The sequence below is a fragment of the Pieris brassicae genome, chromosome 1 (assembly GCF_905147105.1).
Source record: "Pieris brassicae chromosome 1, ilPieBrab1.1, whole genome shotgun sequence".
Lineage (NCBI taxonomy): Eukaryota > Metazoa > Arthropoda > Insecta > Lepidoptera > Pieridae > Pieris > Pieris brassicae.
The window spans coordinates 9526899-9549263 of record NC_059665.1 but is presented as its reverse complement, the minus strand read 5'-3'; the positions used below and the strand labels follow the sequence as shown (position 1 = coordinate 9549263).

Below are 22365 nucleotides of genomic sequence, written 5' to 3'. Positions count from 1 at the left end.
GTACTACTATAGATAATAGAATATAAAAAAGTGACGTTAGACAAAGCTACAATCACCAAGTGTAAGTAAAGGCTTGATATAATGTTACTTTGCGACAGGCGTGACCGCCTTACGCAAAACTATATTGTCTGGAAATGGTGACGTGCAAATTGTGAATGTGAGCTAAACTTCATCATAACGTCTTTCTCTGAGACAAAGTCACTCTTCGACAGGCGTGACCTAGTAACGCTAGCTACGATTTAGTAGGCTTACGCTTTGTCACGTGACCATTTTCATACAAATTCGTCTCTCTTCTCAAGTCGGTCTCACCACAAATAATTTTTTTTTAATTCTAACCTAAACTTTAATTCACTCTTATTAATTAATTTAATAAAGAATTTAAAAAATTAATATCAAGCGAAGTAAAGTTAATGTTTGATTTTTATAAAGCATCATGTAAAGCAATACATTCAATTGATGCAAAATTTCGAACATTTATTCATAAAATAAAATCGCTATAAGAAAGACTGGCAGCACTTCTTGTCTTATGAATTTAATTTAAAAAACATACAATAAATGTACATTTAAAGGTTATTGATTTGTTTAAGTTCAACAACATTATTACCAGCAGGTAGAATATGGATACATTATTTAAAAAATAGGAATAATTGATTACTGATTAGAAGCATTGTTGGTATAATGCATGTTTAAGTTTATTTTTTTTAATAATTCCTGAAAATAATTTCTCATTAACATTAAACAGCTTTTCTCTCTAAGAACTTAACCAACAACCATGACTAGAACTTTAATAATACACTTCTTTTGTTTATTATTCAAACAGATAAGTAAATAGAAAAATTCAGTTACTAATATATTTTTACATAATCTAATAACTAAGCTTATCTATTTGTAATTAAATTTCTAAGTATTTTACACTCTGATAGTAGTGGCTTCCTGTATCTCTTTCTGTTTGTGAGTTCCATCACAGAAGGGTCTATTTTTAGTTTGCTTGCAATTACACAACCAGTACTCTTTGGTTTCTTCTACAGTGAACCTAATAGGTCTGTAACAATTGTTAATTTATTAATTGACTCAAAAAATCTCTATTCTAACCCCCTTTATTCACAAAAAGTAAATCAGCCTTATTGCATCTTTCATATATTTTTATTATGTATCATGCTATCATGCTATCATGAAAAGAGACAGATGAGCACTTTAGTTAACACAGTGTTGATAGACAGATTATTTTTTATATAAAAATGGGGGTAAAGCTTTAAATAACTATTGCAATACCAACTTTTGAGATACTTTAAGATATATATCTTTATGCGTTCCATCACACAGTGGCTGTGTTTTAGATTTGCCACAAAGGCACCAGGAGTATGTCTTTTCTGCCTGCAGGGACATTTTAAAAGGCTTTTTATCATATACTGTGCCATTACTTTTTTGGTTATTTGCAGAATAAACTGATGTTAAGGGATTCTTGGGTATTTCTGGTTTTGGAGCTTTTGTAACATACTTGACCTGTAACAAAAATTTAAATATACAGTTAACGAAATTGCTAACAAATGCAATTATTATAAGTATTAATAAAAATAGTCACAAATTAATGGAATACCTGACGCTATTTAATTTACAATAACATTTTCTACTTACTGAATTAAGAATGAAGGTGCTTCGTTTTAAAAATGTTCGCGAAAACATTGCTGCTTTTGTTTTAAGGTTACTGATAAATTTATTGATTTTAAATTAGTATTTATAACATTTAATTAGAAATAGGTAAATGATAAAGTAAAACTGTTTAGAATATTTAAATAAATGGTAAAAGAAATTAATTACATATATTAAAATGTACTGTTTTTACTTTATTTCATGAATAATTCATAATACTATGTGACAACTGACAATTGACATTTTTAAACTAAAATCGAGTAAATTGTCCGAGAAAGAACGACCTTACTCTATGCATTACAACCACAGGATTATAATACCGCCGGATAATAAGGATTAAGAAACACGCTGTCAAACCATCGTCTTTATAACATTCCATAAGGACCATCTTACTGGAAAACTATGAATTATCAATATCCCTGTATAATGTGTGAAAATGTGAAAAGACACTGTCGAAAGGTATTTCGTTTAAGATGAGCACGGCGTCGGCTGTGGCTGTCAGTAGTAGTATGTAGTATATAAAATATCTGTGGATTCTTCTTCATACTTCAAATTCAAAATCACGAACTTTCTTTTTTTAATTTTCAAAGTTAAATTTATCTTACTTTTGTTTCTGTAAATTATCATTATTTATAATGAGTTAGCGTATCATATATAAGCGCTTTCTTTTGCCTTCTTACGCTTTCCTAATTTATATTATTAACATTGTCATTATTTTGTTAAAGTAATGTCAAATACTGTTGGTATTAAAAATAAAGTTTTAAAACTACAGAGTTCACAAAAAGCACGAAATGGGACCTACAAAAAAGATAAAAAGGATAGAGGAGATCAATTTTCTTGTTCAGACGATCAAGAAAGTACGTATTTTTTGGTTTTATTTTATTAAAATTTGTTTTTAAGTAAAGACTAGTTTATTTGTTAGTATAATATTTAAGTTTAAATTTTAATATTTAAGTGTAAATTTTAAAATCCTTTTTTAGATCAACAAATTAATGAATTGGTACAGAAGTTACCAAAACTAAATAGTATATTTGAAGTTCACCGCAAAATAGGGGAAGGGACTTTCAGTTCTGTTTACCTTGGCTCACTACGGCAACATGCCAATCTACCAGATGGACAAAAGCGTATGTTTGCTATAAAACACCTAGTTCCTACAGCTCATCCGGCTAGGGTTGAACACGAACTAAAATGCCTACAAGACATGGGGTAAGTTTCTTTATAAAATTTTCTATCACTGCTTTTGAGGCCATTTTTCCAATAAAACTACTCAATTTTCATCTACCAGTATTTACAAGTAGATTGTATTACATCATTTAGTTTGTTTCATTTATCAACATCTATTTTGAGAGAGTTTAGGAGATTTAAGATATTTAAAATTTGGTTTGTTTTACCCTTAATTGTCAGAAATGATATTTATAAATGATTCAATTTCAATTATTTCCATTTAATTATTTAAAGCCATTCCTATTCATCATCACACAGTCAGTATTACTATTTTTTTTTTGGTAATGCTTTATAGTGTTGTGTTTTTTAGGTGTTAAGTTAGGTGCACAAATATATGGCATTGAAGTTAAATTTATATTGTGGGTCTAAGTAAATATAAAACTTGCCAGTTCAGTGTTATTACGATATAAGTCCCATATGGTCTTTTTTGTTGCTGTAAGTTGTAGTAATAATTAGTATTATTACATATTAGCGTAACTTATTTTTAAAATTCTTGATTATAAAAAATCACAAGAAGCAAAGCGAATTGAATAAGTATTATTTTATTATAACACAAAGCTTGAAGCCTATCTTTATTTTGGAATACATATTTCATTAATTCTAAAATCATTCATCTTTATTTGTTATTAGTTTATTTATTTACATATACATTCTAAAACAATGTACAAGAAAATATGACTTCTCCAATTTAACACACATACACATCAATTACATTAGAACTTAAATAATATATCAAAGGAAAACTAACACACTAAAATAAATCTAAATAAAATAAAACAAAACAAAAATAATAACTAAAAATTAATAATAAACTAAAACTAAGAGATAAAAAATAACAATAACATGCAAAACAAGGTTACGGTAAGTTGGTAGACTTGTAAAACACTTCAATATTTTCATCAATGTTTGTAATTAAGTTGTAAGAGAGAGATAGCCTATTCACTGGACCATTGAAAGTAGCAGATAAACGATATGTATATATATATATATACACATATCGTTTATCTGCTATATATATACACTGTATATATATATATATATATATATATATATATACATATGCAGTTTTCAAGAGGCTGGGCTCTAATTATGACATATTTTTTGCTTTACAGTGGCAGACACAATGTGATTGGAGTGGAATTATGCTTAAGGCAATTAGACACTATTGTTTTTATTATGCCATACATACCTCATAGAAAATTTGCAGTAAGTTTCCTAAGTTGGATAAAAAACCCACATTAATGGAAATAACCAAATTTAAAATATATTTGACTAGATATTGATATATTAATCTTACAGCTTAATTGTGATCAACTTAATAATGGAATAAATATGTATTTTAAGTAATATAACTTTCTATTAAGTAAGAAATCTTATTACAACCTTTAAATTACTTATATATAATATATACAATAATAATTGTGTTTACTTTACCAACATGAAACCATCTTTCAAAACACCTTCAATGCTCCATTATTGGATTGTAGGTTGGATAAATATAAATGTGTTGTGATTAGCTAACAATGTAATAAAATTATTTAACAATAACAAATTTCAAAAAATATTTGAATAATAAAAATTAATGATATCACTATTTTTAAACATCTTTAATTTAATTTTAAGGAATATATGGATGATATGGACAGAGAGGAGGTGTCTCGTTACTTGCATGCATTGCTGGTAGCCCTTAGACATGTACACTCTTTTGGTGTCATCCATCGGGATGTTAAGCCTAGCAACTTTCTGTATGACCGGGAGCGCAGGAGGTATGTTTTACCAACAGTGTAATCTCTATATAATATGCAAATAAGAATCTTATTTGCATGCTATTGCATATAGTCTATTATTTTTGACTAACTTTATGTCATCTCGGAAAAAGTGCTAGACTAGGAGACATTTATTTACTTTTTCTGTTATGGGCAATATTTTGCAGTGTTTAAAAATTCCTCATTCTTCATTTTTATATGAATCGAGCACATTTCTTGAGGATTCCCGTTTGTAGGTTATATATACGGTTGAGATACGTTGGATATGTTCTACCGTAATTGATGACTGACTCGCAAAGTGCGTTGTAAAGTGCAAGTTTTGTTTTGAATGGGATACGCTTTTTCTGCCAAAAACTATCGTAGCTTATCACAAACGTATTCTATGTGTTGATTCCAATGCACGTTTTTGTCTATAATTAATCCCAGATATTTTTGTTTATCAACTATTTCTATAGAAGGGCACTTGCACACGGTTGATTTGTGGGGACATGAGTGTTTGTGAGCCACTAATGCTACACCAGTAGCTTCCTTGATAGAATTGCATTGTATAATAAGCAGTTTTGTCTTTTCAATATTGAGTTCTAGTTTAGCGTCGTGGCACCACTGTAGTCGTTCAATAGCTTTATGAGGGTCACTATCTCCAACTAACAAACAGGTATCATCTGCGAATTGGTAACAAGTGAAATGTTCTACTTGGTTATGCATTTGGTTTACGTGAGTCAAAAAATGGAGAGGCCCGAGGACCGAGCCTTGGGCGGTGCCTTCTGTTACTGAAACCACCTCGCTATGGGTATTGTTTATTTCCACTACATAAGTACGATTTTTTAAATAATCTGAACACCAAGTGCCTAGTGGCCCCTGAATTTCTATATGATTAAGTCTATCCTCAAGTTATTTATGATCCAAAGTGTCAAAAGTGCGGGAAAATCGATGAATAAAGCCAGAGTATATTTTTTAAGATCTAAGTTATTATTTACATCGTCCGTGAAACGCGATAGCAGTCCCGAGGTATTTTTGCCTGCTTGAAACCCAAATTGGTTCTTGTATATTATGTCCTCTCGCTTAAAAAAGATTTAATTTGTTCCCCGATATATTATTTATACCGTTATAGGACGGTAGTTGGCATAATAACCTTTTTTTTCCTTTTTTAAACACAGGTCTTACACAACCTTGTTTTAAATAGTTTGGTTATTTTATTACTTTGTACCCGTATTTAATTCTTTGGTTAATTAGATTTTTTATTGCAGGAGAAACTTCGTTATTTATCAACTTTAGGTCGTATACTTTTATGTTATCAAGGCCCGGTGTTTTTCGAGCATTTAGAGTTTGTATAATTTTATTAATATGTTCTTCGGTCGCGTATTGGAACTGTAGGCATTGGTTTGTTTGCGACTCAAAAGCTTTCATGATAGCCTCATCGATGGACAACGTCTTTCGTCCTAGCATTTGATAAACTTTTCGTGAATTTTTAAAGTGTTCTGTTATTTGATTGTTGATTCGTTTTACTTCTATAATTTTGTGTATTTTATTTCTGATACTATTACACTGAAGCCTAATTTCAGGGTACCTTGAGAACTTCCATTGTTGAAATAATTTATTACGTTTGTCGCAGAGGCTATTAATTTTGTTATCGATCCAGGGAGGGTATCTTAAGCTTTTCGGGATAGCTATGGTTTTTTTTTTTAAATTTTATATGTCGCTTTTTTATTAGCGTTTTCGAAGAAGAGGCGAATAAATTTATATATTTCTCTAGGAGAATTCATTGTTTGTTTGTAAGTAACCCAATTAACCTTTTTTAATAAGTTATATAATGTTTTGTAATTAATTTGTTTGTAAGTACGTCCCTGTGTGGGCATAATAGGCACGGGCATGTAACTTAAGCAGGCGTAAATAACAGCACGGTGATCGGCCAGTACGATGCTTAACGCCGCCGAGTACGGCTTACGTACCTAATGAGGGAACGCGGAAGAAGATATGGTCTATGCAAGATTGAGTAAATAAATTACTTTTTGTTTCTATTCTAGTAAAGTCAGATATTCCACACAAAAGTCCATGCTCGCTGAGCGTTTGTAGGTAGAATTATTTTTTAGGTCAATATTAATATCATCAACTAAAAGTAAATTTGTTATTGAGTTAAAATTCGATATGCAATTGTCGAGCTCCCTTACAAACAGGTTTTGGGTTCTGTGCCTTGGTGGCCTGTATATAGCACATACAACTATATCTTGGTTTGACCCAATTTTACATGAACCTATTAGGTTTTCAAATGTGCAAGCATTTAAACTGTTAAAAGTAAATTTTAAATGGTTTTTTACATACATTATAATCCCACCCTTTTTTATTGATTCTTAGATGAGTGTGCATATTATATGTAGGAATATTAAATAAATGAGAAATTTCACTTTTTATACCTACTTCAGTTAATACAATAATATCAATAGGTAGATAGTTGTTATTGATCATTTGGAGCAATTTAGGGAAGTAGTAGGATAGATCTAATATTTATATGTATGTATGAAATGTTTACATGTCATTTGGTAGGAAGTGATGTCAAAAAATTGTTAATAGAATTACAATTAATGGGTGTAATGCTATGTAGAGTGTATCATTGTATGGAAGCCAAGCTAAACCAACCAAAGCCAATTGATTTCGACGCTTTAGGGACGTTGTTGTTAAATCGAGGGACGTTACGGAGGTCACACTGTATTAATAAGTCAACTCAGGCAGAATCTCTGTTTGAAATATATTAACCATGCTAATAAAGATTTGAATTGATAAACATGTATTTTTTGAGTGGTAAAATGCTTTAATTTTTCAACTTGGTAGGAAAGTATTTCTTATATATAATTTTTGCTTCACGTGAATTACAGGTATCTGCTAGTGGACTTTGGATTGGCGCAGCGCGTGGTAACCACTGAGCCTCCACCTGCCCATAGCAATGGATCCGCAAAGCGAGCGCGGGAAGAGGTCAGTCCTTTGCATATAAAGTTAATTTTTTTATACCATTTAATTAAACATTTAAATAAAACAAATCCTTGTTTCATGTGGTTTCTTTTCTCTTAATATTTGTCATCCAAGTTATTTTTTTATATATTAGCGTAAAGATTCTTAAACAATTTTCGATGTTTCCCATGCTGTAGGATTTTGTTTAATTAATATATTGTTCAATTCCGGTAGGAGTGTGATTCGTCGCCAGGAGCCAAACGTGTGGCATTGGACTTGTCGCTGCGCGGGCGACATGTTTCGGTGCCACGCCGCGGTGACACAATCAAACAAACACCGCATAAACACGTCACAAAGGTTGGTCACACACATAACTCTGTTTATCATTATTGTTATTAAAGTTAAACCCTATGGTGGAACAGTTTTTAGAGATTTTTAATAAACTGTCTCAAATGAAATAAGGGTTTTACTCCCGAAGAACCTCCCAGAACTTTCTGTCTCTTTCTATCATAGTCTAAACAGAATTAGTACTTTATTCTGCTCTCTACACTGTTCTTACTCACTCTGACTATTTTATATTTTTCAGGTCTCAGGCTTAAACGTAAGCTGCGCTTGTGCTGGTTTGGGTGGGGTCTGCACTGGGTGTGGAAGAAGACCAACGGCTCGGGCTCCAAGGGCGGGAACGCAGGGCTTCAGGCCCCCAGAGGTGCTCCTCAAAAGCCCCTTGCAGGGAACCGCGGTCGACGTTTGGGCTGCTGGGGTCGTACTCACCTCACTCCTTACTGCCAGGTGGGCTAGCTAACATGTACAATGCGATATGATGAAAAACAGCATCGACTGCGCCATATTGCGATAGTTGTGTGTGTTGTCATTGCTTCTAATTTAGAATATTTTTATGTTAAATTTACCTCAGACTAAGACTGAATAAAATAAACAATTATGCAATATCATAATTGTATAATCAAATAAGTTTCCTTGCAAAATTTACTTCTTAAGTGACATTTGACAGATTATTGACGTTCCTTTTTTGAATCGCATTGTAGTATTCAATTTTGTAATACTGTCCATATTATCTGGTAAGTTCTATTTTTGAATTCACTTTCAGAAATGATGCAATGCTGTTTGTGTTCAGGATTTATGATTATTATGATTTATTTCTTTCGTTCGTCTAACATATGACCTTATTATAAAAAGTGATATTCCACACTATTTGATAAACAGATTTGTAACCATAAGAACATACACAACATGTTTTGTATCAAGACCGATTTGATATATCTATCATAATGGTTCTGCGTAGATCAAAATATATGGTTTTCGTTTATAATAGGACGCAATACACTATTTCTATTATTATAAACTTATAATTATTTACATAATTTTTAATTTTCCGACGTTTCGCGTGCTTACCAGCGTGCGTGGTCACGGTGACTGAAGACAAAAGGTGTTGAATGTCAAAAGTATCACAGCTGTAGAGAAAGTTGTGTTATCTGTATTTATTTCCCTTCAATGTGTAAAAGCTATGTTAACCAAAGACAATACTACGCAATACACTGTTTTAACATATCCTTAATTATATACATATAGAAAACGAATAATATTTGAGTGTATGTGTTTTATTATGTTTGCTATAAGCAATTTTAAAGTTTGATGATCATATAGATAGATATGCTTCAAGCGAAATATGGTGTGTGCAGGTATCCATTTTTTCGAGCTGCAGATGATGTGTCTGCGCTGGCTGAGCTCGTGGACTTGCTGGGTTCCGCCGCCGTGCATCGTGTCGCGGCCACTCTACGTATGTATACGTGCCTTGTTTAGGATATGTTTAATTGCAACCATATATAGCGAGCCGATACAAAAAGTTTTAAACTTTCGTTACATACTTTAATGCTTTTTATTAAGGTGTATTTTTGACAAATATTAAGCATATATTGTATATGTTATAAAGGAGCTTTCAAATATTACGTCACGCAATTTTTGGAGATTCTTGACCCTCCCCCCCTCCCCATGAAACGCGCCGTATCGTTTCTGTATCCAATAGTAAAACGTTTCGTGACCAACCCCAGTGACTCTTTATACCTAAAACTTACCATTATGTGGTATAAAGTACTGGAAAGTGGAATGTAATATAAACAATGACGCGAAATTCAATCCCCGCCCTGCATGCGTAACGATTTACAAGAGGACCCCCCCCCAAAATTCGTTACGTAAAACTTAAACGCTCCCTAAGTAACATATACACTGCATGTTTGCACGCAATTAACCATGGTCACAAATGAATGCTCCAATATGTTGTATATTAAGTCTGGTCTATGCAACTGATTACCACTAACTACGGGAACATGGTTGTGGATAATCAAGTACTCTATAGATACCTACAATTAAAGTATTGTCTTTAAAAGACGGTTGCTACATTCTTAGAATAGTTTTATTTATTTTGTTTCCACGAAGATGGTGCAGGCGTTCCAAATATTCTAAAACGTATCAATTGGTGAGAATGTAAAATGCAAGACGAAACGTTGATTGTGAATGGTATAACGGTCGTCGTAACGCATTGGGTTAGAAATGCCGTTGACCAATTAAAATCGAACGGAGCGTACAATCGTTTCGTCTTTGTTTTCCATTCTCACTACAACAATGTCGTTAGGTCGTCGCGTAGTAATATCAGGCAATCGCACGGGCATCTGCCTCCGCAAGTTGGCGCAGCGTCTGCGTAACCCAGCTCCCCCTCCGTGCCCTTACCCCGCGTGTCTCCGTTGCCGTCTTCCCGCCCCGCAGTGTCTCTGCCTCACCACAGATACGCAGGTATAAATATGTTTTTTTATAGTTCATTAATTCAATACCTAAATTGTATTGTTTTTGTATTATCTAAAGATCGAAATTTAAAAAATATTTTCATACCTTGAACAGCGGTTTATTTTATTTACAGACCATGTTAGCATAAGGATAGACTGATAGGCAACACTGAAAATGTTTAGAAAATTATAAACCGCTTAATGAAAGTTGCCAATACTTTTATTGTTTTTTCAAATAATCTCCGTTCCTCTCTTGACATCGTCGCATTCGATGGAACCACTGAGAAAAGCAGTGGGCCCATTTTTCCTTAGGGGTTTCCTCTATGGCATTTTCCTCCCCTTTCACCGCATCTTCAGGGCCCGTAAAGCGAATACCTCAAATTTATTCTATAGTTCTTGGGTATAAATGAAAGTCACAGGGCGCCAGGTCAGGACTGCGGATGACTCATTATCTCGACATCTGCCATGTCCATGCGAAGCTGTTTCTCGTCGTCGGTTAAAGTATGGGAAATCCGTCCGGTGCCAAGGTTCCTGACGCCTAAATATTCGTGCAACATTTTAACTTGTTATATTTAACATTTTAACTTGACTCATACCAATGCCTAGGCTTGCCCGCATCTGCTGATAGCTTACTTTCTAATCTTTCTCTATCATGCGCCGTACAGCACTAATGTTATCTTCAGGAAGTTTTTAAAGCCCACAACGAACGTCATTATAAATCATTGACCGAAAATTTTCTCGCGTTAGGTTCATTTTCACGTGTAACAACAGTTTTAGATTTCCCGCCAATTAACAAAAACAAATGACAAACGAATTTCCAAAGAGTGCTAAAATTTAACTTCAAAAAGAGTTTTCATTAGCAATGTTTCTAACTAGCCCGTACTAAACATTTTCAGTGTTACCCACGTATACATATACCAATACAAGTTTCTTTCGGCAATACAATTTTATTATACCGCCTTCGCTTCGTAGGTAACCCACGTTGTTTATAGCCTGGGTTTTAAGTTTTTGGTTAATAGGCGCAGGACGAAGAAGATGCTTTTAAACAATTTATTTTATCTTACGGAATTTTAAACAATAAGAATCTTATTGCTTTCACATATCATTATAAAGTCTTTGGTAGGCAAGTATAAAACTTATTTCAAGGTAAGAAAATATATAATTGCAAGTAACCACTTTGCGGCAATTGATAGTGTTAATTCGGCGGCATTTTACCGACACTTTATGTTCTTATTATATTAAGTCCTTACATATGAAATTGGCGTTTTGTCGTACTGGCCACTTTGACCTCTAATACCTCATCTTTGGTTAGGAATTTCAAATTCAAATTTATACAGCTATTACTCATGTATTTGTGCTTCGATGACCGTCATTCATTTGTTTTTTTCTGTTTGCGTCACTCATTTTACAAAATGTAAAACTTAAAGTATCGCATTATTTGCGAGTACGAGTTCCGCCGTGGCACTAGTGCTGCGGAAACGACTCGAAGGGTGAATGATGTGTATGGCGGTCATGTTGCAAAAGAAAACACAGTTCGTTTTTGGTTCCAACGTTTTCGTTCTGGAAATTTCGACCTGCAGAACAAGCCCCGTGGACGGCCTGAGATCCAAGTTGATAATGAAGTATTGAAGGCTATTGTGGAAGCGGATCCATCGCAAACCACGTCCGAGTTAGCTGCAGGCTGCGGTGTTAGTGATAAAACTGTTTTAATTCACTTAAAGCAAATTGGGAAGATTAAAAAGCTTAAAAGGTGGGTACCTCACGAATTGACTGAAGCAAACCGGCAAACGCGCGTCGACTGCTGCGTTACATTACTGAACCGGCACAATAATGATGGTATTTTAAACCGAATCATTACCTGTGATGAAAAATGGATTCTTTACGATAATCGGAAGCGCTCAGCGCAATGGTTGGATCCTGGCCAGCCAGGCAAATCCTGCCCCAAGCGAAAATTAACCCCTAAAAAGTTACTTGTAAGCGTTTGGTGGACTAGTGCCGGTATTGTTCATTGCAGTTTTCTCAAATCTGACCAGACTATTACGGCTGATGTCTATTGTCAGCAATTGCAAACCATGATGGAAAAGCTAGCGGCTAAACAACCTAGGCTGGTCAATCGCTCCACGCCACTGCTACTTCACGACAACGCTAGACCACACACTGCACAACAGACGGCTACCAAATTAGAAGAGCTTCCATCCTCCGTACTCCCCGTACACCTTGCTCCAACAGATTTTATTGATTCCCGTCCGACTGGTTTTTTTAGTAAAGGGATCAATGAACTACCTATGAGATGGCAAAAGTGCATAGAAAACAATGGTTCATACTTTGATTAATTAAATATATTATATTTAAAAAATATTCGACTTTTTGTTCCTTCCATACAAAATGCCAATTTCATATATAATGACCTAATATTAACAAATATTTATTTCTCAACTTGATGTGTCTGCCAAATTATGAATGATAACTCGCATCTATATCAGTTCAATAAGTTTTCTTAAGTGCTTATAACATACATCTATCTGTAAAGGAGCGCAACCTGGAAACGATAGTAGTTGATGACCTTCCGGAGGCAGCTTTTAATCTAGCAACGCGGCTGTTGGACCCCGACCCGCGTACACGCATTACGGCTGACCAGGCGCTAAGGCATCCTTTCTTAGCCCATCTGCCCCACTGACCACCAAGACATAGGTAATGGAGGAAATAACGTGAGCCGACAGAGGAAAGTCGGTAAACAACAATGGGAACCAAAATTAAATCTAGTTTTAGTACATGTGAAACCATTTTTGCCTATGAAGTTTGTCAGAGCACTCTTTGATATTTTAGTATCAAATCAAATAATGGCCACTGTTATGTGCCAAAGTTACGGTTTTTACCTATTAGTAGTAGGTACATGTCCTAAATTTATCAAAGACAATTGTCACTACTAATATGTCAGTCTGTTACCGGTCTCACGCTTTAAACTAATCGAAGTCACCTTACGTCAGTAACATTGGGTTAAAAAAGTTTGTGGAATTGCAATAATTTGCCAATTCAAAAGTATTTTATACTATAACTTAGAAATGGTAAATAACGTAAAACTATGGAATTTAACATTTACAATTGACGTAATTTTAATTAAATATTTTATTAATGTTGCCTTACTTCAATCAGTCTCAAGTATAATTCACAGGTTGTGATTGTTAAGAACTTTAGCCAAAAATGGTTTGCATTTGGTTGTATGTTTCTTCCATGAGTCATCGAAATGTTCTTTGTGGGAGATGCTATAGTTGATGTATTTTTCTTATCAACTTTATTCTCATTACCATAAGGAGGCCAAATCACCCAATATTACCTCATTATTTATTTAAATGCGCACAAATTGTGTTCTTTCTACTTTGATGTGTCAATTTGTGTTATAACTTTATACCGAAAACATTGTAGTGGTTTAACAACATTGCAATTGCTTTTACCATTTTGTTGTAGAGATCTCGGATTAATTTTAAGGTTTCAAATCTCTTGAAGGTAGTTATTTACATTATTTTTGTGGACTTTTGGAATATTAGTAAATTTTTTGATTTTCCAACAAAATTAATTTTATATACAAGGAATGCAAACTTAATATTTGGAATACCTGCTTAGAATTGATAAGTAACATGTCTTCCTCAACAGTGTTCATTAGCTGTTAACAAGTGCCTTGCACATGAATTGTTGTGCCTTGTTAAAATAAATATTTTTAATGATGGAGTCTTTTATTTTATTGTATTTTTCTGGAAGGTCTGGTTTTGGAAGATGCTACCTATTTGATCATAGACTTATTATTTACTTTTAGTAAAAACAGTTAGTACTTTCTATGTATGGGTATAGGGTAAGTAACAGGTCACGTAGGGAGTATTTTAGAGAATAATAAAATAGAAGCATTACAATGAATTTAATCAAAATATTAATATATTATAAGGGTGGCAGTAAAAAGAACTTTTAAAGCATTTTTTCCATCAATTAGTCATCTAAACCTATTTTCAAAATTTATAATGGTCTTGAACAAAATTATGTTACATCCTCAATCCTCATCGAGAGCTGGCATGAAAATTAGTTAAAAAATATAAATAAAATCCTGTTCAAATATACAAATTAATCAGTTATTCAGTTACCCTACATATTATTCAAATTGCTTTAACATTGCACTTATCCTATATTTGTTTATAAGTTCTTCCAAAAGTTGGGATTATTCTGCAAGCGTCGCTCGAAGTTCTGGTACCATGTATGTAGAGTATTTAATGGTATGTAAGAGACACCCGGTGTGGGGGTCATTTGATCTTGTGTTACAGAAAAAGAAGCTACAAAGTTCACTAAGTTTTCCAGCATCTTCTGTGCAAACGATACATAGTTGTTTGTTTGTTGTTCCTAAAAAGTTAGATAAGACAATTAAAGTCTCTGGAATGACACAGTATAATTTAAAATATATAATGAATAACAAAGATTATAATGAAAGAAAATGTATAATAATAGAGAAATTCATTTTACACACTTACTAGAACAGGTTCCAACATTTGAGCATTTGCTTCAGGTTCAATGGAGATCCCTATTTGAGCATTGTGACAGATTTGCTGCTGGCCAAATGCATTTATAAATTTGTTTTCACCTGAAAAATCATTCATAATTTATTGTTGGCTTAGTAGCTGTGATTGGTTTAAAAAAATGGGTTTACATACTTGATAATTCATGAAGCTTTTTCAAATTCTGAATTTTGAATATAGCCGAAGGTTTAGCATTTGAAATATGTCCAAGAGGCTGCCAATTGGGAGGCGCATTGGGGTCAGGCCAGCTCCAGTAGACGATTGCAACTGAACCGGCAGGCAACGGCGTCGTGCCCGTCAAAAACACTACCGCATGGTTGATGGAATCAACATCTAGAATTGTCGTGACGAGACTCGTCTCCGAGACCAGCGTAAAATCCGTCTGCACCTAAGACATGTAAACTCCAGAATGAATTCAATCATGTAAACAAACATCATTAGTCCCTCTTTCTATGAATTTACTTACCAATCGTCCGGATACTATCAATCCGAAAACATTTGACATGTTTTAGTTATAACTTATACATATACAACTTATAAATACTTGAGCTTACATAAATAAAAATAAGATTAGAAACATCTTTCTATGCTGTAGGTTTTCTAGAAAGAACTTCAAATTCGATATGTATGCCGCGATCACAGCCCACAGACTGATTTTAGTGCCACTGTCTAACATTTGGCATTGTAGAGCACTAAATATATTGATTATTGACCGAATAGCCAGACACTACACTACAAATTAGAATATGTATATAGTTCTCTATTGGTCCCAAAGCAGGCGTCTGGATAAATTCAAATTGCCATTTGGATTATTTTTTGTTCACAGTAAAGTTTATAAAAAGGTTCTTACACTATGACAATTTAGTATATGTATAAAAATCACAGTTGGAGTAAATGAAACAAATAAAATATTAATTATTGTTTATTTTTCCTCTTTATTTCGTTGCTGAAATATTTTTTCATTGAGGCCTGGTTTTAAATTAACTCATATTATTAATGCCAGGCAGGCAAGACAAAAATGTTTTATATGCTCTTTAAACTTATCTTGGCTAATAGTGCCATAATTCTTTAAATTTCTTCTTTGAATATTCTTAGACACCCTATGAATTTGTTTAGTTATTCACAAAACTTGAAATGTAAAAAATCTATGAAATAAATTGGTTTATGACAAATAGGGATTAACGGAATTTTTGATGTTACAATAATATAATTCTTCATAATAGAGCTTCTTTTGTTTAGATACCATGATTTAATACAATACAGAGAAATTTCGAAAAACAATGTTGCCTTCAAAAAGCATATAACTACTACATATATATTCTGTGGGACATAGTGAGGTCTCCGCATAGCGAATAATAATTATCGCTATATTTTTTTTAACCAAGGTAATTGGATTTATATTATAGTTTATTGAAACCTTTATTCATAATATCTCTGTAAGTTAAAAAGCAATAGCACGTTTTATGGTAAGTATGTTTCTTATGTTGCTTTTTGTAGCTATAATTGAAATAATATCATTATAATGAATATATGATGATAATTTTAATAATAATTACTGGTTATTATAATCAGATTATTATAATAAATTCTGATTGGGAAATGAGATTTCGTTCATAGTATTTTTAGCATATACCTATATGTTTTGTTCGGTATTACAACTTTACTATGTAGGGATGGTTTATCATTTATTTTTTCATAATGTAAAAAAATTAATTATAATTAATTTCAGTCTCTATAATAAAAACAGCAATATTTCCTTATCCCATTAAATGTCTTGCCTAGTATAAAGGTTAGTAATTCAATCTCGCTGTCCGTGTTAAATCTTAAAATTCGAAAATCACTTGTTAAACTTTCCGATAATTAATCGAAAATATAATAGTGACAGGATAAGTTTAAGCTACAACCTCTTTAGGAAAGTAATGTAAAACTATATCGTTTTGTTGAGCTGAAATAGAAATTATAATTCAAATTACTGCTGCTTTCATTATAAATTCTAAAGCTTACATTTTTTTACATATTACTAAGTTGTTTGCACATGACCGCTCATGACCGAACATATTATTAGTGCGATAAGATTTGAATTCAATAAATATTTGTATGTACAAAACTAATAATTAAAATTTAAATATGTATGTAATAAATTGATTAATGTATGAGTATACTTACAAGAACTTCGACGTCTCAATAAAGTCTAACAACATTTTCCGAAGACATTGAAAAAAAGTCCATATCAGGGACAAATTAGGCTTAAAATGAAAAGGTATAAATAAAGTAGAAGCGTATCCCCCAAGTCCAATAAAGAAATAAAGCCAAATTGTGAAAAATTACAGTAAATTCACATGAAGTGTTCACGTATGAAGTGTTCATACGTAGGTAACACTGAAAATGTTTGGAACGGGCTAGTTAGAAACATTGGTAATGAAAACTTTTTTTGAATTTCAATTTTAGAACTCTTTGGTAACCTAATTTAGTATATTGCAGTCATTTGTCTTTTTTTTATGAATTGGCGGCAAATCTAAACTCTTGTTACACGTGAAGAATTATTAAGACTTTCGTTGTGGGTTTACTCAACAACAAACCTATGATAGGCTGCGATTGGCATTTCTTAATAGAGCCCCACCTCGTGCTACTATTTACAATTGGTTTAACGAGTTCAAGCGTGCACGTAGCTATCTCAATGATGATCAGTGCTGAAAACGGAAAGCATCAGTGCTGTGCGACGCATAATATAGGAAGATAATAGATTGACCTGTCAGCAGATACGGACAAGCCTAGGCATTCGTATGAGTCAAACCAAATGTTAGATAAGTTCAACGGCCGTGACTCAAATGCTGTATGTGACACCGTCACAGGTGATGAAAGCTGTATATATTGCTACGAACCCTAAACCAAAAAACAATCACCTCAGTGGGTGTTTCCTTTCGAGGGTCGGCCAACTAAGGTAAAGAGAGAAAGAAGTCAAGGAAAAAAGATTGCTTTATTCTTTGGTCGGAAAGGGCATTTTGCGACAGTTGTGCTAGAATATGGAAGGACAGTTACTGCAGACCGGTATGTCAATCGCTGTTTGATTGTTGTCTTGGAAAAAAATGACAGCAGCGCCCTCGAAGCAGGATCCTCCTTCCCCACGATAATGCTTCAGCGCACTCCGCAAAACGGAATGTTGAATATTTGACTATGGCAGGTGTCGAGATAATTAGTCATCCGCGATCCAGCCCTGACTACACTACAGTTCCAAGAACTAAAGATAAAATTCGAGGTATTCGCTTTACGAGCCCTGAAGATGCGGTGAAATATTACGAAATTGCCATAGAAAAGACCCCTAAGGAAGAATGGGTCTACTGCTTTTCTAAGTGGTTCCATCGAATGCGACGATATGAAGAGAGGAACGGAGATTACTTCGAAAAACAATAAAAGTATTGCCAACTTTCTTCATTAAGCTGTTTTTAATTTTCTAAACATTTTCAGTGTTATCTAGGTAGGTACTCGCTTGTCGGTTCATACGAGCTCTAGTTTCTAGTTAATTGATAATGTCAAATCACATTTCTTTTTCTCTAAGAAATAACATAAATTAATGAAAAATAATAAATTACGAATAAATAATATAAATTATTATTTGCATTGATCAATTATGCCCGAAAGACGCATAAGGCTCTGGCCCTTTTCGTAACATTCGAAAAATAACCCTCGACCCTTGTGATTTGAATACCAATAATATAACTAGGTACTCCAATAAATTGTCAAGTGTCAACTTTCCCATGTTGTTTCTTCTTGAAATTCGTGTACCATATCTCAGGAATTACTGAACGGATTTAGATGAAATGAAAAACTTATGTTTAGACTGATCTTATGTTTGAATATATACAGCCCTAAACAGTACACTTGCATTTTGCACCTTGTTCGAAGAAATAGGAGTTAATATCATGTGCACACAATTGAAAACAATCGGGCGGTCGCCGGTGAGTCCAAGGTCAGTCATTTATATATTAATGCCGAATTATCGAATCAAATCTCGTTACTGATATTTATCTATATATATATATCGTCTCCCGAACGCTCGGGAAATACGACCATTGCCGAACAACGGCGAACCGTGCTGCGCGTTGCGCATTATCACGTTGGGAGCACTGTATGTTGTGTTGGTACAGTATTAATATACTTGGAAAAATTTATGCAAAATACATAAAAATTATTTGCAATCAATATAATTATATGATTTCAGATGTCCTTAGTAATTGCACTTTAATTATGAAAAAATATTTATAAAAATAACACAAGTAAAAGACTTTTTTTATAATAGTAATAATTAAATTTATTAACAAGCAGTTTAAAGTGACTGTAATCACCACTAGTTTTATATAAATAGGTTCACAAGTCACAACATAAATATATTCTATGAAATTAAATTGTTATTGAAACAATTACAACAAAAAGATGTTCTGTTACAGTGTTAAGCTTAAATGCATTATCTTAAGAGAGCAAAGGCCAGTAGATAGTAGAAACAAATTAAATATGATAACAGGCAACTAACAAAATAATTATAAGATAAGATTAGTAGTGTTTGTAAAGCAGGCGCAGAAGGCGCAGTTTCAATATTATTATATAATTCCAATTTCAAATTATCATATTAACAATGCTTTCTCCTAAGTATTGAGCTACATCTATCAGGTAACAGTTTTAACAGTTTATATTTTTTTTCTAGCCTTGTTGGCTGTATTACAATGTAACTATAAATTAACAAGATATACACATCACTCATGCCTAGCTACTAATTCCTAGTAGTGATAAGAATAAATACTTTTCAATATTAATACTAAAATACCAATAGCGTTTAAAACAAGAAAGCATAATACTATAACTATGGTAAGTAATTATTGATAGATCATTATTGTACTGTTTCATTTGATTTAAAAGATTTACTTAATTCCTCATATATGGGTAGTCAATTTCTCGCAGGGGTACAAAGGTCTCCTTGATGGACTGTGGAGATGTCCATCTCATGACATAGTTAGGACCACCTGCCTTGTCATTAGTGCCTGACATCCGACCACCACCAAATGGCTGTTGTCCTACTACTGATCCAGTAGATTTATCATTGATATAGAAATTACCAGCTGTCATCTTTAACTCCTCTAATGCTGTTTGCAAGAAATTCTTATCCTTAGCAAAGATAGCTCCAGTTAAAGCAAATTTAGTGGAAGATCCCACTAGGGACACTGTCTTCATTACATCCTTATCATCATAGACATACATTGTAAGGACCGGTCCAAAGATTTCTTCAGTCATTAACTTGTCATGAGGATCACTGGTTTCAATGATGGTTGGCTGAATAAAGTATCCTTTGCTGTCATCAAATTCTCCTCCACCAAGTATCTTATTCTTGGGGTTGTTTTTAGCATGTTTGATGTAGCCAGAAATTCTTGCAAATGCTTTATCATCAATTACTGCACCAGTGAAAATAGAGAAGTCAGTAGGATCTCCAATTTTAAGTTTTGATCTTTCTTGAAGCAAACCTTCCTTGATAGGCTCATAAAGTGATTTAGGAACATACATTCTTGAGCAAGCTGAACACTTTTGACCATTAAATTCAAACGCTGATCTGATTGTGCCATTTACTACTGATTGTATGTCAGCTGTTGGATGAATGAAGTGATAGTTCTTGCCTCCACATTCTCCAATTAAGCGTGGATAGTTCTTATACACATTCAAATTCTTTCCTACCTCATTCCATAGCCAGTTAAATGTTGGAACTGATCCAGTGAAGTTAATTCCAGACAGCAAGGGAGATGCTGTGATTGTGCGTCCAAATGTAGGACCATCAGCAGGTACAAAATTTACTATACCTGCAGGAAGACCAGCTTCCCTCATTATGTTGAAAATCCTCCAGTTTGATAGCAGGGCTGTGTCAGACGGTTTCCATAAGACACTATTACCCATAAGAGCTGGGGTGTACGCCAAGTTGCCCCCAATAGCAGTAAAGTTAAATGGGCTAATAGCTGCAATAAAACCATCTAGGCCTCTGAATCTGAGTGAGTTAAGTGTTACTGATGGGTCTTCAGATATTGGTTGATACTTAGCACTTTCCTTCAAAAAGAAAACATTGAACCGAAAGAAATCAATAAGCTCTGCTGCAGAATCTATCTCAGCCTGTACAACAGATTTCGACTGGCCAAGCATGGTTGCCGCATTGAGTTTTTGGCGGTGCTCACCCGCCATTAGGTCTGCAGCACGCTGCCAGATTTGTACACGTTCGTGAAGAGGAGTACGATCCCATCGTCGCTGTGCTTCGGCAGACACACTGATCGCCTTTTGAATTGTCTTCTCGCTGGCATAGTAGTACTTTGCGATCGATCGAGAATGGTTGTGAGGCATAACCTGGTGGCGGGGTTCACCCTCTTTAATGTACTCATCGCCAATGACGATAGGCACCTCTTCGGTGACAGCAGCCGTGCGTTTCAGCTCACTAGTAAGCTCGTTGCGCTCGTGGCTTCCAGCGAGATATCCAAGCACGGGCTCATTAACCACACCAAAGTCTTGAAACTTTGAAAGCTCCACAACGCTCGAGGCAGATCGCTCTAGCGAACGCGCTCGTAGAAAGCTCCTCGTACACAACACAGACATCATTCTGGACTACTTGGTTTCTATGCGGTAAACAGCTAAAATATTTTTACAAGACTCTGATAAGCTAATCAATGTCGAGTTCGAGATTCGTACGAAAACTCGTGACAGAAAATCGTTGTCGTTATGTGTTACGTAAAGTCCGGCGGGCGACCGTAGAGGATGCGAGCAATGGATTTGTTACGGAAAAATACGTAAGTGCCAACAACCAACACCGCGACACTGCAAGGTTGACCTTCACTTTTTCACATTTTGTCGCAAATATAGTAGATTAAAATATAGAATGATGTCAAGTTGCCAAGTAAGAAATATTCACAACCCGAATTAAGTATTGATGTGTTGGGATATTTTATTTTTGTCTCAGTCTTATTTTGCAGTGACAGCTGACAACAAATTTAGACACAAGAGATTTTAGTATTTTTAAATTGGCATCTCTTTTAGATGGCTTTTAACTAAATCTAATAATATATAATGATCATCGTCACTAATTACATCATTATATGTAGATACTGGGTGCACGGGTATTTCTTATGTACAATGTTTTGAAACCTTAACTGGCAACCCTACGCTACAATGTGATTTATAACGAACGTCTAGCAAGTTGCAACCACAAATTTAAAAGATTCAGTGAATGTAATAAATAAATTAATAAACTGGGCTTTACTTAACATTTTTGAGTTTATTATCATTAAAAACATGAATAATCGTATTAATTATTTAATAACCACGTATATCTTTTTAAGCGTTGTGGGTTTGATTTTTGTTAAAAAACCTTTTTTCGTTGTTAAACAGATATTTTCCTTAATGTTCATTGAA

At 33.8% G+C, this 22365-nt stretch overlaps 4 protein-coding genes across 4 annotated transcripts; 1 reads left to right on the top strand and 3 right to left on the bottom strand.

Moving 5' to 3' along the window:
* Positions 1-837: 837 nt before the first annotated feature.
* Positions 838-1849, bottom strand: LOC123713083 (CDGSH iron-sulfur domain-containing protein 3, mitochondrial). The gene is made up of 3 exons (XM_045666583.1): positions 1636-1849; positions 1277-1503; positions 838-1042 (listed from the first exon to the last, which is right to left on the bottom strand). Exons 1-3 carry the CDS (start codon positions 1681-1683, stop codon positions 910-912), a joined length of 408 nt encoding a protein of 135 aa, XP_045522539.1. The 5' UTR covers positions 1684-1849; the 3' UTR covers positions 838-909.
* A 126-nt stretch (positions 1850-1975) lies between these two features.
* Positions 1976-14104, top strand: LOC123713074 (cell division cycle 7-related protein kinase-like). Its single transcript, XM_045666570.1, has 11 exons — positions 1976-2109; positions 2423-2507; positions 2631-2856; positions 3987-4080; positions 4498-4640; positions 7511-7607; positions 7818-7940; positions 8170-8372; positions 9281-9378; positions 10231-10388; positions 12909-14104. Exons 1-11 carry the CDS (start codon positions 2053-2055, stop codon positions 13053-13055), a joined length of 1431 nt encoding a protein of 476 aa, XP_045522526.1. The 5' UTR covers positions 1976-2052; the 3' UTR covers positions 13056-14104.
* Positions 14105-14271: 167 nt separating this feature from the next.
* LOC123708905 (protein OPI10 homolog) lies at positions 14272-15606 on the bottom strand. The gene is made up of 4 exons (XM_045659917.1): positions 15401-15606; positions 15070-15322; positions 14890-14999; positions 14272-14761 (listed from the first exon to the last, which is right to left on the bottom strand). Exons 1-4 carry the CDS (start codon positions 15437-15439, stop codon positions 14558-14560), a joined length of 606 nt encoding a protein of 201 aa, XP_045515873.1. The 5' UTR covers positions 15440-15606; the 3' UTR covers positions 14272-14557.
* Positions 15607-19335: 3729 nt separating this feature from the next.
* Positions 19336-22029, bottom strand: LOC123713607 (delta-1-pyrroline-5-carboxylate dehydrogenase, mitochondrial). Its single transcript, XM_045667360.1, has one exon. The coding sequence runs from the start codon at positions 21553-21555 to the stop codon at positions 19852-19854; it is 1704 nt and encodes a 567-aa protein (XP_045523316.1). The 5' UTR covers positions 21556-22029; the 3' UTR covers positions 19336-19851.
* Between the last annotated feature and the right edge of the window lie 336 nt (positions 22030-22365).